This window comes from Orycteropus afer, unplaced genomic scaffold, assembly GCF_000298275.1.
Source record: "Orycteropus afer afer isolate SDZICR_OR568_19922 unplaced genomic scaffold, OryAfe1.0 scaffold00006, whole genome shotgun sequence".
Taxonomy (NCBI): Eukaryota; Metazoa; Chordata; class Mammalia; order Tubulidentata; family Orycteropodidae; genus Orycteropus; species Orycteropus afer.
This window is the reverse complement of record NW_006921593.1, coordinates 27,855,212-27,873,701: the sequence shown is the minus strand read 5'-3', so window position 1 is coordinate 27,873,701 and position 18,490 is coordinate 27,855,212. Positions and strand designations below refer to the sequence as shown.

At 52.5% G+C, this 18,490-nt stretch overlaps 1 protein-coding gene across 1 annotated transcript; it reads right to left on the bottom strand.

Moving 5' to 3' along the window:
- Nucleotides 1–1,392: 1,392 nt before the first annotated feature.
- NMUR1 (neuromedin U receptor 1) lies at nucleotides 1,393–15,301 on the bottom strand. The gene is made up of 5 exons (XM_007943832.1): nucleotides 15,162–15,301; nucleotides 15,061–15,070; nucleotides 12,615–12,875; nucleotides 5,164–6,064; nucleotides 1,393–1,883 (listed from the first exon to the last, which is right to left on the bottom strand). The coding sequence occupies exons 1-5, from the start codon at nucleotides 15,299–15,301 to the stop codon at nucleotides 1,393–1,395; spliced, it is 1,803 nt and encodes a 600-aa protein (XP_007942023.1).
- Nucleotides 15,302–18,490: the final 3,189 nt, after the last annotated feature.

The window sequence follows — 18,490 nt, the reverse complement described above, 5'->3', positions numbered from 1 at the left end:
AATTATTTCCCTTTTTTCTTATTTGTGCTTTCCAAATGTTCTACAGTGAGTATTTACCATTTTTATAATTGCATTTTAAAAACTAAATGACACTACCTTCAACCTAACACTACCTTACCTTCTCCACTTATGGGCAGGGACCTGGGGCACAGGCTGGGAGTTTCTACAGGGATAACGTGGACCGATACCCCAACAGCACAATGCTGTCTTCACCTGTGGGTCCCAGACACAGTGCTGGGGTTTTGTCTACTCCCGTCTTCTCTCAGGAGTGACCCCAGGACTCCGACTCCTTGCAGCAGGATGGGTGACCTCCTGGACAAGCTTCAGCCATTCACCAAGTCCCAGCTGAGCACCAAACGGGCCCCTCAGGGACTCAGGAGAGGGTTTTGTTTCACGAAGTTACCCATCACTTCTCTCCTCACTTCTTCCAGCCCAAAGCAGAGCCTACCCCATAGGCTACTCTTTGCCCTTGTCAGTCCATGTCTCTCTCTTGCCCCCAGAGGTCCTCTGGGCAGCCAGGTCCAGCCCTCTGCTCACCTCAGGCCCCCAAGCCACCTGCACTGAGGTGAGGCTGGGGGGAGGTAGGGGGGAGCTCTGCTCACCGGTGGCCCTCAGTTCTATGCCAAGGCTCCTTACTCCACATTCCCCTATTCCTCCTTGCCAGTTTCTGGGATAAGCAAAGAACAAGCCCTGAGAGGCTCTTGTGAGCAGGGAGCATGTGGAGGTCAGGGAGGAAGTGGGGGTTAAGCAATAAGAACACAGAGAATGATTTCCATCTTGTTCATCTGAGGAGATCAGCAGTTTCTTTACAGGCAATGACCTCAGCACACACAGAAACCACGGTTAAAGCACCAACGCCAACACTGCAGCCGGGGGCCCTTTCCTTTGGGAACCGAGGCGGCGACTGGCTGGGCCATGACAAGGTGGTGGTAGAGAGTGGATCCAGACTCCCTGGACCCTGAGGTGCCCTTGCCCCACCCCAGCAGTCCCACCAGGCAGAGATCCCAGAGCAGAACAGGGAGGCTGGGGGCTAGTGAGAGGAGGCAGGTGCAAGTGGAAAGTCAGAGAGGCACCAAACGGGCCAGAGCCACAGAGGCTCGATAAGAAACAGAAGAGAATGGGGCCCAGAGGGAACATTCTAGAAAGTAGAGATGGGGCGGAGGAAGGGGAGGACACTGGGTCCCTATAACTGACGGCCATGTTTCTGCAGGAAAGCATTTTAACCAGGCGGATTGGGAGTCCTGGGGGTGGGAGGGCAGGCCGCACCTTCATGTCCCTTCTGAGAGGTGGAAGCGGACAGGCCAGCGCCTAGCACAGCAGTCGGGGACCACTCCTCTTTCTCTCAGGACTGCCCTCCAATATGTGGGCGGTCAGAAGTCACTGAGGTGCTGGTCAGTTTCCAGGGGGAAAGCCATGAAGCTGTCCCTGTACAAGAAGGCAGGTCGAGGCCCTCACACTGCATGTGGGCCCCTGGCCTCCCGGTAAAGCTGTTTCAAGACTCCCTCCGGGAGAGTCAGTTTCCTGCAGCCCCTCTGGACCACTGTCTACCAGAGGGAGGGCCCTGCCACTCGAGGGGCCCAAATCACACAGCATGCTGCCTGTGGTCACCCTATTGAGGCTGTAGGAGCTGTGGCGGGGTCTGTGGTGGCGGCACTGGGCTGCAAAGCACAGGGCTTCTTGGAAGGTCTCTCGGAAGCGGCTGGACATGAGGCTGTACAGCACGGGGTTGGCAGCCAAGCTGAGGTAGAAGAAGACTCCAGAGATGACGTGCAAGTACTGGTAGGCCAGATGCAGGCCGTCTGTCCACTGGGCCACGAAGCTCCACATGAGGCGGTCAGCGTGAAATGGGGCCCAGCAGATCCCAAACACCACAACCAGTACAACTGTGGGGCAGAGAGGGAGACCTGAGTGCACTGCAGTCCTTCACAGCCTTCCTTCCCAGGCTGCCTGTGGCCTGCCACACTGTCGCCTCCTCTGCTATCCCACAGACCCCCACTGCCCCCTGCATCTGGAGGTCTGCCTCCCTGGCCACCTCACTCTCACTGACCTGGCAGAGGGCCCCATGCTGGCTCCTGGCCACTGCCGAGTGGACGGGGTGGACACCTGATACAAGCTGACCTGACGAGTCTCTCACCATGGACTAGGAATCAGGTGCCTCTGAGCTGTGGGTGCTGAAGCATTAACAGGGTGCAGACTGTGGGGCTAAGGCTGACTCTGGGTGCCCGCTGGAGGCCATGCCCCTGAGGCATAAGCGAGAGAGGCAGGAGAATGGGCACGTGGGAACTGCTGTACCGGGAGTGAATTTGCTCTGTGAATTTTCACCCAAATCACAATTTAAAAAAAAAAGGGCACATGGTCAGAGCAGTCGATGGTAGGACTGTGGAGCCAGAGAGAGTGAGAGACACACACCACACCACACAAACACAGCCCACACAAACACACACACCATACAAACACACACCACACCACACAAACACAACCCACACAAACACACACACCATACAAACACACACCACACAAATACACACACCACACATGAACACATGACACCCTCCACACACCGCAGAAACACACCACACAAACACACCATACCACATCACACTACGCTACCTCACACCACGTAAACACACAGCACCCTCCACACACACCAAACACACACACTCCACACACCACACAAATACACATACCCCACATCACACCACATAAACACACGACACCCTCCACACACCACACAAATACACACTCCACACAAGCACATAATCATACACACCATATCACATCACACCACACACACCACATAAACACATGACACCCTCCACACACACACCACACGAATACACACACCATACCACACCACACCACATAAACACACAATACTGTCCACACATACCACACAAACACACACACTCCACACACAAGCACATACTACACATACCACATCACATGACATGCACACCGCATAAACACATGATACCCTCCACACACACTACACTACCACATTATGCCTGCCTTGGCCCTGAAAGCCTTCCCAGCCCCAGTGCCCAGCACTAAGTCCCCTTCACTTGAGAGGGGACCCGTACCCTCCCACCCCTGTCACAGGCAGGACAGGCCGGCCCAGCCCTCACTCCCATGAGTCCTCGTCTTAACCAACCAGGCTCTTCCCTGGGCTTCTGCCTCTGGGGCTGCCTTGGTTTTTGTTTATTTCTCGGGTTTGCTTCTCCAGCTGCCCTTCCCTGGAGTGTCTTCCGTATCACACTCTAGCTTGGCTTTCCTCACAACCCCAGGTTTCCAACAAGATATTGCTTACAGAGTGTCCGCACGCAGCCTGGTGCGCAGCAGGCCGTCAGAAAGTATGGATGAGCAGGGTGTGGGGAGAAGAAGGCCAGTGAGCCCCAGGCCAGTAAGCAAGATGGAAACACCCACCACCCTCCTGGCAAAACCAAAAACCGAACTCACTGCTATCACTACAGAAGTAGATTGTCCAATCCTCCTTCCAAGGAGGGGCTGGTAGGTTTGAACCACCAGCCGTCTTGTTAGCAGTCAAATGCCTTAGGCACTATGCTACCAGAGCTCCCCACTGTCTTGGAGGTAGAGTCTATCGCAGTGAATGCCAGCTACAGACTCTGCCATGTTTTCTGGGGTGTGGGTGATGAGCAGAGAGTGGTACAGGCCATGCCTGTCCTGCCTCAGCCTCATGCTGAGCTGGGAGGCCGGCCCAGAGCTCTGGGGTCAGTCCTGTCTGAAGGGCGTGAGAGGTGGCCTTGCCCTCTGGGAAGGCAGTCCCCAGTTGGCTGGCCATAATCCAGTGGGTTCAACCATGCCCTGACTCATCCACCTGCCTGATTCAGAGCCTGCTGAGGTGGGCTGGGCCGTAGTGGAGTGGGGTGGCAAGGGATCTGCTTGTAGATCTGCTTAGTAACAGCTTGTCTTGCTTCCCAGGGGTGACTGCTTTGGAGAAGAGCCAGGTCTGGGCCACAGTAAGGTCAGCAGAGCCTCAGCCCAGCTGAGTGGGCCCTGGGCTGCACCATTCCACACATGGGCTTCTGTCCTGATTCTCCTGGGCTCTGACACCCAACCAGAAAACCAAGCCTGTTGCCATGGGGTTGGTTCTGCCTCATGGTGACCCCATGTGTTACACAGTAGAACTGTCCATAGGTTTTCCTGGCTGCCAACTTCATGGAAGCAGTGCTGCTGGAGGGGTTGGAAGCCCCAACCTTTAGGTTAGCAGTTGAGCACAAACCATTTGTGCCACCCAGGATGGCCTCTGACTCTCACAAACAGGCCTCTTTATCAGCCTCTTACAAAGGAATTGTCACTCCTGTGTACATCCCACTCGTTCAAGAGAGCCACAGACACCTCACGGAGGAAATTCATCATCTGGTCTCCCCAGAATCCCTCCCTTCTTCTGGGGTCAGCATGCTCCTACCCTGTTGGGGGAAACTTTCCCACCATGTGGTTCCACTAGGAGCTGCTCTCCTCAGCACCTTGCCACTCTGGCCGAGGGGGTGGGCCATGACCTAAACCCGACCAATCAGAACGCTCCTCTGGGACTTTTCAATAGCAACTAAGGGAAGTGCCTCAGGAAAGGGGAATGTTTTGCTGTGGCCATGCTGCTGGGCTGATGAGTATCAGTTTGTCTTGCAAATCACAGAGAGGTGTGTGGTGTGGTGTAGTATGTGTGTGAAGGCATCTGGATGACAGAGTAGGGACCTGGGACTGAGACATGTTTAAGAGCAAAGATAAGAGACCTGGAAGGCCCACGTCCCTGACTATCATCCACATGCCTTCACACATATCACACCCACACACATCACAGCACACACTTTTCTGTGGTTTGCTCCCATGAGCCAAGATTCTGTTGTTGCCGTCTCTCAATCATTTTTGACAAGGGCCCTGAATTTAAAGTTTGCACTGGGCCCCACAAATTATGTAACTGATCCTGCCACAAGCCAGTAACATTTCTCTTTGGTGTACGTTTCTAGCAGGGCAATCTAAGAGTACTCACACACATGTGCACACACACTCACAGGGTGTGGGGAGGCTTACCCCAAACCACACACTCGGCCTCCATCAGCCTAGCACACACCAGCATTCCCTGCAGCCCTGAACCCCCAGCCTCCTATCCTGCTGGCTCAGCCCACGGTTCCCAGCAGTGACACTTACACAGCATCTTGGTCACCTGCCTCCGGCCCCTGTCCTGCAGCCGCCGCCGGAGCCTGCAGCTGTCACTGGACCTGGCCATGGCAGCGCCCCTGCCCTTGGCCTCCTGCCTGAGCAGCAGCCTTTCGCGCCTCAGCCGTAGCCCGATGAGGAGGTAAAGCACGCTGATGGTGGCCATGGGCAGGCAGAAGAAGAGCACAGTGGTGGTCTGCACCACCAGGTTGTAGAGGGCCCGTGGGCGGACCAGGGTGCAGATGGCAGAGTCGGGCACCAGGCCTCGGCAGGGAACGTGCAGCCGCTGGATGCCGTGCAGGCTGGTGTTGGGCAGAGAGCAGAGCACGGCAAGGCCCCAGACAGCCCCGAGCACGCGGCGCACGTGGGTCTGCGTCACCACGGACCTGGCCTGAAGCGGGTGCACCACGGCCACATAGCGCTCCACGCTCAGGGCAGTGACGTTGAGCACCGAGGCCAGGCAGACCGTCTCAAAGAGCAGTGTGCGGAAGTAGCAGCCGCCAGCGCCCAGCAGGAAAGGGTAGTTGTGCCACATCTCGTAGAGCTCCAGGGGCAGGCCCACGAGCAGCACCAGCAGGTCTGACACGGCGAGGCTGAGGAGGTAGCAGTTGGTGGGCGTGCGCATGGTCTTATGGCAGAGGATGACCACGCAGGTCAGCCCGTTGCCCACGGTGCCCACCATGAAGATCAGCAGGTATGTGGCACAGATGGGCACCAACAGGTCTGTCTGCTGAGGTCCCAGGTACTTCAGTCTCAGCATTTTGTCCGTCAAGTTCAGGTCCTCGGGGTCAAAGAGTCCCCAGGCCCTGGTGCCGTTGCAGGGAACAGGGCTCCTTGTATCCTCCGGGGACAGATCTTCAAGGAAGATGGAGCAATTGAGGCAGAAAGGGGCCTGTGGAACAGAAGGAAGAAAGACGTAGAAAAGTCACTTGGTGGATCCTGGCTTTGTCATAATTCATCACACCCAAGGGGCCACTGGTGCTAAGATGGGCATTATTTTATGACTGAAAAAGAAAAAATTGCCATCCACTGTAAGATGTACTACAGTCTCAGAGATGTAAGTGTCCATCTTAGAGTAAGGATAGACATATAGACACAGTGCAATGGATCACTTTTATATGGCCTTTCTAGCCATCATCTCGTAATTCCCATGAAAAGATTGAGTAGGGCTATGCAACCCACTGAATTCACGTTGCTTAGTTCTACAATCGATGCCAACGGAAGCAGCAGTCAGGACATTAGACGGCGTGTAGCATTGGGAAAGTCAACTGTGAAGGAACTGTATCAAGTGCTGAGGAGCAAGGATATCTCCTTGAGGACTAAGGTGCACCTGACACAAGCCATGATATTTCCAATCGCCTTGTATGCACGTGATAGCTGGACAATGAATAAGGAAGACCGAAGAAGAGTTGATGCTTTTGAGTTGTGGTGCTGGCGAAGAATGCTGAAAGTACCGCGGACTGCTAAAAGAACTAACAGATCTGTCCTGGAGGAAGTGCAGCCAGAATGCTCCTTGGAAGCAAGAATGGCCAGACTTCGTCTCACCTATTTTGGTCATGTTGTAAGAAGGGACCATTCCCTGGAGAAGGATGTCATGCTTGGTAGGGTGGAGGGTCGACGAAAGAGGGGGAGGCCTTCAACAAGATGGATTGATACGGTGGCTGTGATGATGGGCTCAAGTATAGCAGGGATTGTGGGGCTGGCGCGGGATCGGGCAGTCTTTCATTCTGCTGTGCATGGGGTCACTATGAGTCGGAAATGACTCGATGGCACTTAACAACAACAACAACATGCAACCCACTGAGGGGACTGGACAGCTTGCTAACACCAATAAGGTGCATAGCATCCTTGTGGGGGTAGGGTCAGAGAAATAAGGTGTATAGAACCCTAATGAGGATGAGGGGAACCTTACTACTACCAAGAAAGAATAAGTAGGAGTGGAACACATCCTTTGTATCCAGAATGCCTGTGCTGAGAACCTCCTAGACTCAGGAGCCAGAGAACTGTGACACCGGAGATGGCAGAGGCAGCAAGCATGGCAGAGAGCCAGCGAGGGTAGAACTAGCAGATCAGCAGGACCTGGCACAGCAGGCTTTCTGGCCCACGGAGTGAGAGAGCTGAGTGCCTTCCGGCCAAGCTCATTGGCAGAGTGGGATGCCTCTGGGCTCTTACCAGCAGAGCTAAACAGCTCTGCAACACCTGCCTAAACGGGGCAGGCCAGGCTGGCCCAAAAGGCCGGAGGGGCTGAGGGGCTGAGGGGCAGAGGGGCCACGGGGCCAAGGGGCCAAGGGGTCAAGGGGCCAAGGGCCAGGCAGCGAACTGTATCCTGAGTTGTTCTGATCCTGAATTGTAAGCTGCCACTTCACCTATAAACACTGTAACTGTGAGAAATGTCTGATTCCTATGTGGCTGTTGCAACAAATTATTAAACCCAGTGGAGAAGTAGAGCGACATGACAGAGATGGCTGCTGTCAGAACTGGTAAAAACGTCGAAGAGCAGGTATGTCTGACCTCTGTTTCATAGGAATCAGCCTTGGGCTGATGTTGATGGTGATTTTCTCTTCCCTTCATGAAGTCAGAGGAGATCACATGTCTCCATGCCATTTTAACAACAGACAAACGAAATATAGTTGAGAATCCAGAAATAAACCCATACATCTGTGGTCAACTGATTTCAACAAGGGTGCCAAGTCCATTCAATGGGAAAAGGGTAGTGTCTTCAATAAATGGTGCTAGACAACTGGATCTCCACATGCAAAAGAATGAAATTCAACCCACACAGAGTGGGTAAGACATTTGGTTACTAACCAGAAGATCAGTGGTTCAGACTCACCAGCAGCTCCATGGGAGGAGGATGAGACAAGCTACTTCTATAAAGATTAACAGCCTTGGAAACCCAATGAGTTGGAATTGACTGGATGGGAGTGGGTTTAGGTTTTGCTTTTTGATATATGGAGCTCTGGTGGCATAGTGCCCAAGGCATTTGACTGCTAACCAGAAGGCTGGCAGTTCAAACTCACCAGCCACTCCTCAGAAGGAAGATTGGGCAATCTACTTCTGTAGTGATACTGCCTCGGAAACTTGAGGAGGAGTTGTTATGAGTTGGATCTGACTTGATGGCAGTGCATTTTTTGATACATAAAATTAGCTCAAAATGGATTAATGACCTAAAACCATAAAACACTTAGAAGAAAACATTGTAAGTCAGATACGAAAGGACAAATACTGTGTGATCCCACTTACACGATACATCTAGAAAAGACAACTGCAGACACCAGAGTTCATTAGTGGTGACCAGGCACTGGGAGGAGGAGAAACAGGGAGGTATTACTTAAGGAATTTCCGTTTAAACCAAAAAACAAACTAGGTGCCGTTGAGTCTGTTCCAACTCTGGCGATCCCGTGTGTTTCCGAGTAGAACTGTGCATCGGGTTTTCAACGGCTGGGACCTTCTGGGAGCAGATCAGGCCTTTCTTTGCAGGTGCCTCTGAGTGGATTTGAACCATCAACCTTCGGGTTAGTAGCTGAGTGCTCAACCATTTGCACCACCCAGGGACCCCGAGTTTCTGTTTAAGAGGATGAAAAACATTTGAAGATGGATCGTGGTGACAGTAACACAACATGGTGAAAATAATTAATGTCACTGAATTATACACATCAAAATGGTTATGATAGAAAATTTTTGTTACATATATTTTACCACAATTAAATATCTATATTAAAATTTACATCTTGAAAATGATACACTGTGATACATCAATTTCAAATTTGTTGAAACTTTTGAATAAAGGATGGAGCCTGTTGAGCATAGGCTCTGCCAGACAGTCTCCCCTGTGTCTCCCCTTTCAAGTCATGGAGTGAAAGAGAAGCCCTCAGAGTCTCAATCTGCACTCAGACCTCAGTTTGGGCATCTGTCAAATGGGCACAGCATGCAGACTTGCATCACCTTTGAGAGCAAGGGCTCTGGAAGTAAGTGCATGGCTTCAAATCCAGCCTCCCTCAACTCCTGGCTGTGGGACCTTGTGCACAGCAACTCTCTGAGGCTGTTTCCTTCTTGTGATGATCCAGGGAGTTTTATCCATAAAAGGCATTAACACTAAGGGCCTGCCTGACACTGAGACTAGCCTGGGCTTATATGCATCTCACTGTGGGGACCAAGTAGGAGAATGAAAAGACTGAACTAGAATGCTTGATCCAAATGTTGGCTCTTGTTTTCTGGTGCCTGAACTGTTCAAAGTCAGAATATTTGACATTCTTTATATATATATATATATATATATATATTTATATTTATATTTATATTTATATTTATATATATATATATATTTTTTTTTTTTAATTAGGATTTGGGTGAAGATTTACAGAGTAAATTCACTTTTCATACAGCAGTTCACATATACTTTGTCTCATGTCATTGACCAAAATTTACAATGCAGCAGCTCCCCTCCCACTTCCTCCCCATAGTTACCTCCTCCCAGTGTCCATCCCTTCATACTCTTCTGCACCCTGAGCTATCTCCCTGTGCATAAGCAGCCCTTCCTTCTCCCATGATTGTTCTCTCCAGGGCGTGTGTCTACTTGAGGTAAATGTTTAACTCACATGTCTGTACTTTCTTTGGCTGGAACCCACAGTTGTGGGTTCAATTCCAGACCTGAAGGGCAGCTAGGGGCCATAGTCTCAGTGGTTACACCAGGCTCTGTTGGACCAGCAAACCTGGTCCCCACCTTCTTCTTCTTCTTCTTTTTTTTTTTTTTTTGCCTCCAAATGATTTTGAGTTTTGTACCACATTGTTCTCCCTCTTTATGCAGGATCTCCTACATCCCTTCCAAGTGGATGGCAGTGGTAGCTGGGCACCATCTAGTTCTTCTGGTCTCATAGTTGTATAGGTTGCAGATCGGATGGTGTACCAGTCGCTAGGACTGATTGTTTCCATTAATTTTGGTTTTCTTCTTTCTTCTTGACGAGGAGAGACCTGTTGTTGCATCTAGATGGCAGCTTCCTAGCTTTTAAGGTCCCAGTCACTACTCGCCAAAGTAGTAGGTGGAACAATGTTTTGTATAGTATGTTATGCCAATTGAGCTTGATGTCCCCTGCGACTATGGTCCCAAGCCCGCAGGATCAACTACTCGGTCCCTCTGGGTAGCTGGCTGTGACCAAGCAATGACCATAACCTTGCCCCTTGTCATATTTGACATTCTTGATACTACCAGTTCTGGGAGTCCCTCTTCTCCACAGGACTCCCCATGTCATAGATTGAATTGTGTCTTTGCAGTGAATTGCTTGATGTGGCTCTTCTAGCCATTGTCCTCCATTCTGTGATGTTTTGTAAATCCCATTATCCATGCCTGTTTGGGGTGGTGTGGTAGTTAAGGTCAGGTATCAACTTGACTGGGCAGCTGGTAGTAGTCATTCCTCTATAATGACTGGCAATTGACTCTGTGATGGGATTTAGGTTAATTCTGTTGGGGCAACACAGGTGGAATGTATCTTGAGTCCTGCCTTGCTGGAGGGTATAATTCAAATCACCACCCTTAGCTTCCTTGAGGGTATACCTAGGAAACTCCTGGGAAGATTCGCTCTCCTCTTGCTCCAGCTTTGTGTCTTGGATCATCCTCATCTCACCCCTGGATTTGGGACAGGAGCCATCATCTGATCTGCTGATCGAGGTTCATCAAACCCCGAGAGTTGGGAGGATCCTCCAGACCTACTCACGGACCCGGGACTTGCCAGCCTGCCAGCCTCCACCACTACTACGTGAGACGAACCCTTGGGTGTCTGAGAGTTCTGTGAGGCGGTACAGCGAAATACAGAACCCTAAGACTGGGGAAATTACTGGGAGGAGGAGGAGGAGGAGGAGTTAATGTCTGAAATGATGGAGTGGCATGGTAGTTTGGACATTTGGGACATCTTCAACCTCCCCCTCATGGGGACCAGCCTCGTGCTGATCTTTCTAAGAGAAATTGTTCAAGCAGTCTTCCTAAAATATGTGTCAGGAGCTCTAGTAGCATAGTGGCTAAGGCAATTGACTGCTAAACAGAGGGCTGGTTGTTCAAACCCACCAGCCACTCCTTGGAAGGAATATAGGGCAACAATCTACTTCCATAGTGATACCACCTCGGAAACCCAAGGAGAGGTTGCTATGAGTTGGGTCCAACTCGACGGCACATAACAACAACAACAACAACAAAATATGTGTCACCTTGGCTGGGCCATGATTTTCAGGAATATGGCAGTATCATCCTCCATGATTGGATGGGATAGGATCAGCCAATCAGCTGGAAGGGGATTAGAGTCACAGCCCTGATCAGAGGTAAGAGAAGTGTCCCTGGGATGCAGCCTGTATCACCTCATATCTCATAAGAGATAAAAGAAGAGAGATAAGAACAGTAGGTAGACCTCCTACACCAAGAAAGAGGAGCCAGGAGCAGAGTGTCCTCTGGACTCAGGGTCCGGGTGCTGAGAGCCTGGTAGACATGGTATAAGAGGTATCACCCAGGAGCAAACTCTGAGAGACAAGCACCTTCCTCCAGGGCTGACACAGACAGAAAGCCTTCTTCAGGGCCGGCCCTGAATTCTGACTTCTAGCCTCCTGAACTGTGACAAAATAAATTTCTGCTTGTTAAAGCCACCACTTGTGGTATTTTCTGTTATAGCAGCATTAGGGAACCAAGACCCCATCTCTTTGCCCAGTCACTGGGTATAATGGCGAAGAACCCAGGCCAGAGAGCTCAACACGGTCAGAGCCTGGCTTTGCCCCTCTCCAGCTGTGCCTTCCCCTCAGTCCCATCTGCAAAATGGGATGTCAGCAGAGCCTACCGCACAGTTCCTGTGAGGGTCTGCTGACACCCAGCAAGTTCGCAGGCATGTGTTTTAAGTGCTTGTTCAATCCAGATTGCACCATCCGTATTTCCCACATGGAAAGGGAAGGACAGAGTCCAGGAGGAGATGGGCAGGGGCTGACGCAGAATTCTGGGGGCCTGTGTCCCCAGCAGGAAAGGCCGGATACTCACCTGAGTCTACTCTGGCCTCTTGGTGGGACCAGTTCCCCCCAGCCCTCGCCTCAGGCTCGATCCTGGGTCCTCTCCTTGTCAACTCTATTTCCCACTGAGCCCGTGCCTGCGCACCCACCGCTCCCCTTCCAGGGTCCTCCATCTAGGTCTCCCCCCAGACCCTGGAAGCCCGCTTCCCCCCGTCTCCCTGCCTCTCCCATGCAGAGCCCCCGCATCTGGGGTCCGGGTCCATCTTCACCCACTCCCACATTTCCCACTCCCCCCACCCAGGGATGAGCCGGAGCGCGCAGGCGCCGTCTAGGGTTCCGCGCGGTTCTCCACCCCCACCCCAGCCCCAGGAAGGGTCGTGGCACCGGAGCTCCCCGCTCTGCGTTCCTGGGGCAACCCGCGCGCCCCTTCCGCTCCCGATGCCCGCGCCGTTCCCCGCACCTACCATGCCGTCGGCGGGGCGACCCGGCCGGGAGCCAACCGCCCAGCGCGGGGCCGGCGCGGGGGGCGCGAGCAGCCTCAGCGCGCGGACAGACTGACCAACAGACTCTGCACCGGGCGCCGGCGAACTGACGGACTGGGCCACCCACGAGCAGCCTGCCCCGTGGTCGCCCCGCCTGGCGCGACTCCGGCGCCTCGGCCAGGCCGCCGCCAGGGAGCAGTGCCGCCCCGAGCCGTCCGAGCCGCGGGACCAGGGCGCCCTCTCCTGGAGCGGCCCCCAGGCCCCACACAACACTAGGCTGTGTTCCGGGAGCAGCGCCTCTCCCAGAACCCTCCCAACAACCCGTTTCACAGATGACGAAACTGAGCCTCAGGGATGCACTGGCCCCACCCTCCCTTGCCCTGACTTTAAAAATTCCCTACTCACAGTGTCCCCCCAGTGCCTATCTCCTCTTCCCTCACATTTCAGATGCAGCTTTAAGGATGTCTCACGAACCTCTCAAAATCAACGTGCAGCAAAAGGGGGCTCCAGCTCTCCCAGCCTCCAGAACCAGGCGCCAGTCCCTCCGCCCCCCAAGCCAGGACTCCTCCCTCTCACTCCTCCCCATGCCCAGGACCACCGTCTCTGCCTGTCTCTGCCTCTCTCCCACCGGGGGAGCCTCGTTCACCCCCAGGCCCACCTCCCACAGCCAGGCCATCTTCCTGAGCCCCCAAGAGACATACCACTGTCCTTGGCTTCCATGTTGTTGTTGTTATGTGCCGTGGAGTCGGCCCCGACTCATAGAGACCCTTCCTTGGGTTTCAGAGGCAGTATCACTACAGAAGTAAATTGCCCATCTTCCTTCCGAGGAGTGGCTGGTGGGTTTGAACCGCCAGCCTTCTGGTTAGCAATCAAGTGCCTTAGGCACTATGCTACCATAGGGCCCCTGTTTGCTTCTGAGAACAGGCCACAGTCTAACCCCTTTCGCTTGTCTTCCTCTCATCACTAAGAGAGGAAGGTACGCCCCTCTCATCACTATGTTCCCTCACCCCAAATATGCTGCTCCTCATCCATTCAGATGTCCTCCTATCTCCTTCCCCTTGCTGTTGTTGTTATGTGCCATCGAGTCAAACCCGACTCATAGCGACCCCTCCTTGGGTTTCCGAGGCAGTATCACTACGGAAGTAGGATTGCCCAACCTTCCTTCCGAGGAGTGGCTGGTGGGTTTGAACCGCCAGCCGTCTGGTTAGCAGGAAAGTGTCTTAGCCACTATGCTACCAGAGCTCCCTGGAAACCCTACCACATGGATAATGAAAAGGGAACGAGGGGGCCAGACCCCAGTCTCCTCCTGCTTTCCCAAACTACCCACCCCCCGGACCTTCCCTGCCCACCCTTCCTGCTGCCCCATCTCAGCTGGCAGTTATTCCTCCAAGGAACGTGCTGAGACCCTAGAGACATTGGGCCTCACAGGCTAAAATGCAGGCTCCTGGCCTCTTCCCTGAGAGTCTGATTCACCAAGTCTGGGGCAGGGTCCAGAAATCCTCAGTTTTGACAAGTGCCCTCCAGGGCTTCCAGGTCCTGAGATAGCGCTTTGAGAAGCGCTGGGAAGGGTTAAGGCCAAAGTCCAGGACCAGAAGGGCTGCTAGTGAGCTGTGGGGCTCTATGCTTCAGTTCCTCTTCCTACAGAGTGAGTGGGCAACCAGTTTGCTACTTACACAAAGGTGCTAGATGCCGAGGTTGGCACAGTGCCAGCAGGGTGCCAAGAACAGGAAGCATCGGGTGTGATGATCTCCATTCAATCAAAATTGGAAGTGCCTGTTTTTCCCCTAGGCTCCCCCACCCCCACCGATGAGTCTTGGTGTCTCTCTCTCTCTCTCTCTCTCTCCCCTCTCCTTCTCTCTCACACACACACACAAACACTTTGCACACACTCTGAATGGACTTCAAAACCCACCACCACCCTCCCACACCCTGCACACATAGCCCCTGCCAGAGCCCAGGAAAGATCCATCCCCGCCTTACAGAGGTGGAATGGCTCCAGCCAGTCAGAAATTTCTATAGTCACCACAACATTAACCCAGAATTCAGAACAAATTCAAGACCTTGTCAGGGTAAAAGGGTAACCCCCAAAGGGGGGGTCCAGTGGCCATAGGTCTGCTCCTGTACTGTCCAGAGGAGTTCTGAGTGCCCTGGCCCTAGAGATCATCTCAACCGGATGTCCCACCAGGACCCAATGACATCCTCCTGTCTCCCTGCTGCCTCCCTGTTCGGGACCTGACCCTCCAGGATACCTAGGTAGAACATTTGAGGCGTCAGGCGAGTGATTATCTCATAGCCCCTCCTCACCCTTCTGGCAACCCTGACTATCACAGAGGGAAAGTTTCCCAAGGCCAGGTCGACACAGATGTTAGCCTCCGGCTGTCCAGCAGCTCCTAGCTATTGGCCATCTTTCACTCAGAATCCCGCTTACACTCAGCTTTCTAGGAACAAAACAAGGAAGAGGAGATGGGCTTAGGGACACTGAGGCATCAAATGGATTCACAGCCCTGGTCCCACCAGCTTGGCAATCACGGGAGTTGGGAACAGCAGATCTCTGGAGTGGGGAAGTCACCCTGGGTCAGGCCTTGGCCAGAGAGGCAGGAGGGGGTGCCTGAGTCCTTCAGGTGGTGGGTCTCCATTTCTGGGGCACGGATGCCACCGTAACGAACCATGTGGCTTGTGTCTCGTCATCTGCACTCCTGAGCCCCTTGGGCCTGCCTCTGATCCAGCTCTGATCCTAGAAACGGGCCTGTGCCCAAGAAGAGATGGTCTTCTTTGTCATAACCAAACACCTTGAGGGAATGAGTTGCTGGGTGTGGGGGCTCAGGACCATAGTCTCAGGGGACTCTATGGTCAGTTGGCATACCACAGTCCACAAAGAAATGTTATACATCCTACTTTGATGAATAGTGACTGGGATCTTAAAAGTTTGTGAGCAGCCATCTAAGGTACAACTATTGTTCTATCCCCGTCCAAGCAAAGAAGAGTGAAGAAAATCAAAGATGCAAAGAAACAATCCAAAGAATTAATGGACCATGTGAGCCCCAGCACCCATGACTCTGAGACCAGAAGAACTAGATGGTGCCTGGCTACCATTGCTGACTGCTCTGAAAAAGATCACAAGAGGAGGTCCCAGATAGAATGGAATAATGTGAAACAAAACTCTAAATCATAAAAAAGACTAGGCTTACTGGTTGAATAGAGAGTGGTGGAACCCTTGAAACTATGCCCTTCGGACCTGGAACTGAACTCACTCCCGTAGCTGAATTTTCAGTCAAACAATAGACAAGGTGAGTGCTAACTCTAGGAAGGTACACAGTCCTTAGACCAATCAGCAAGTCGAAATTAAAAGGGCAGCATTTGCCCAAGGACAAAGTTTGAGGAGGCAGGAAGGGGTAGGAAAAAACGAGGAATGGAAGCTAAAAGTCACAGGGTGGAAGTGGGAGGGGATTGCAATTAATGACATGAAACAAAATGCGTGGGATTGTTGAATGGAAAACTGACATGCTCAGCAAATATTCACCCAAATCACACACAAAAAAGTTAAAAATAAATAAAGACTGGGCTTACTGGTCTGATAGAGACTGGTGCAATCCCCAAGACTATGGCCCTTAGACGCTCTTCAAGCTTGGAACTGAATTCACCCCTGTGGCTTAATTTTCAGCCCAACAATAAAAATTAAAAAACAAAACAAAAAATCCCACCGCTATTGAATTGTCTGTGACTCACAGAGACCCTTTTAGGATGGACTAGGGCTACCCTATAGGGTTTCCAGGGAGCTCTGGTAGCATAGTGGCTAAGGCACTTGACTGCTCACCAGATGGCTGGTGGTTCAAACCCATCAGCCACTCCTCGGAAGGAAGGTTGGGCAATCCTACTTCCGTAGTGATACTGCCTCGGAAACCCAAGGAGGGGTCGCTATGAGTCAGGGCTGACTCGACGGCACATAACAACAACAACAACATAGGGTTTCCAAGTCTGTAAGTCTTTACAAAAGCAGAGTGCCTCATCTTTCCCCCACTAAGTGGCTGGTTAGCAGCCCAGTGCTTTAACCACTGCACCACCAGAGCTCCTCAACCAAACAATAGCCCTATAAGGTGGACAATGATAGCAGGGGCACATGCACCCCTTAGAACAATCAACCAGGCAGATCAAAGGGGCAGCATGTGCCCAGGAGAAAGCTCAGAGGGCAGGAAGGGACCGAAAAGAAGGATGAAGGGAAATGGTGAACACAGGGAGGAAGTGGGAAGGATGCTGTTACACTTGGGGACTGCAGTGATGTCACAAAACAAAATGGGTATGAATTATGGAGTAGAAAACCCATGTGCTCTGTAAACTTTCACCCAAATCACAATTTATTTTAAAAGAAGAAGAGATGGCCAAGGACGGCCAGCTGACCCAGGGACAACAGGCCCAGCTTTGGAAATGGGGTGAGTGAGCCTTGTCTGCTATGAGCCATTTGCCAGTTCCAAAGCCCATCTCCCTGGCCTGTGAAACAGGGAAAATAGCATCTGTCTCTCAGGGCTGCCCTGATGATTAAACAAGATCATGTGTCTTCAAACTCAACACAGGGTTGGTATACTCAGGAAATGGCGGCCATAACTATGCATGGGATTCTCTGGAAGATACCAGGAAGCTGCCAGGAGTCAGGACTGGGATGGGAGCTGCAGGGAAAGAGGGGTTTGGAGGAAGCAGGGGTTTGGAAGGACAAGGCTCCCAGAAACCCAGGGCAGGTGGATGAGCTCCAACGGGGAGAAGAAGCACACAGATTTGTGGGGAACCAGGCCCCAGGCCACAGTGCAGACAGGCCTGGGCCCTACAGCTAGCCAGTGGGGACTGGTAGCTGAGGAGACCCCAAGGGACTGTGGTCTCTGCCCTCCCTGCCAATGGACAGGGCTTCCTGGGACAAGCCACTAGCCCTTTGCCACCAGGGCTCCTTCATTCCCAAGCTATCCCTGCAAGAGCCAGTGGCCTCAGGCAGGGCCCTTGGAGAGGCTACTTCCTTCAGGGACTCAGTCTGTGTGCCAGGGACCCACCTCCACTGTGGCTGCAGGAAGGACACGCTCGGGTCACACAGTGTGAGGGCCGGAAAGAGCTTATGCCAGCCTTGTCCTGAGCCCTGTGTCCCTCAGGACATCCCAGGATGGGGCCAGCGTTTCTGTGTCCAGGGCAATCGAGGCCTCTCACGACCACACAGGGCTTTGCAGAGAAAAAGGTGCATGCACTTGTGTTATGGACACTCCTCTGGGGGTCTTTCAGTTTCTGAAACAGTTAGGCTTCAGAACAAATGTTCATTCCCCGATCTCCTGCTGCCTCAGAGAGAGTGCTGGCCACAAGGGTGGCCGCGGTGGAGCCCCAGGGCCACCTCAGGCACACGTGGACCCAGGGTGGAAGGCTTGTCCCTAGTGCTTCACAAGTGTGACAAAACCGTTTCTGAAAAAAAGATGCCCGGGAGAATGTGTATCTATGAAGAAGACAAAGCACTCCCAATTCAAACACTCCAACGGACTGCCTTGTCCTGGGAGCTGCATGTGGGAAATGAGTTTAAACCCATCTCGGTCCATTTGAACTCAGAAACAAGCAGACATAAGAACTCGCTCTCAAGGAGAGAGACTTCTGGATGTCAGATCCTGCCCCCGGCCACCGCCAGAGGTAGGCAGGAAGCCATAATGGCTTTAAACACAAGAAAGCAGCAACTCTCCAGAGTCAAATAACTCGCCTGTGGTCACACAGCCAAGTAGCAGAGATGGGACTTGAACCCAAGGTCATGTAACTGAAAAGCTTGTTGTTGTTGTTGTTGTTTGCCGTTCTGTCGGCCCCGACTCATAGCGACCCCTCCTTGGGTTTCCGAGGCAGTATCA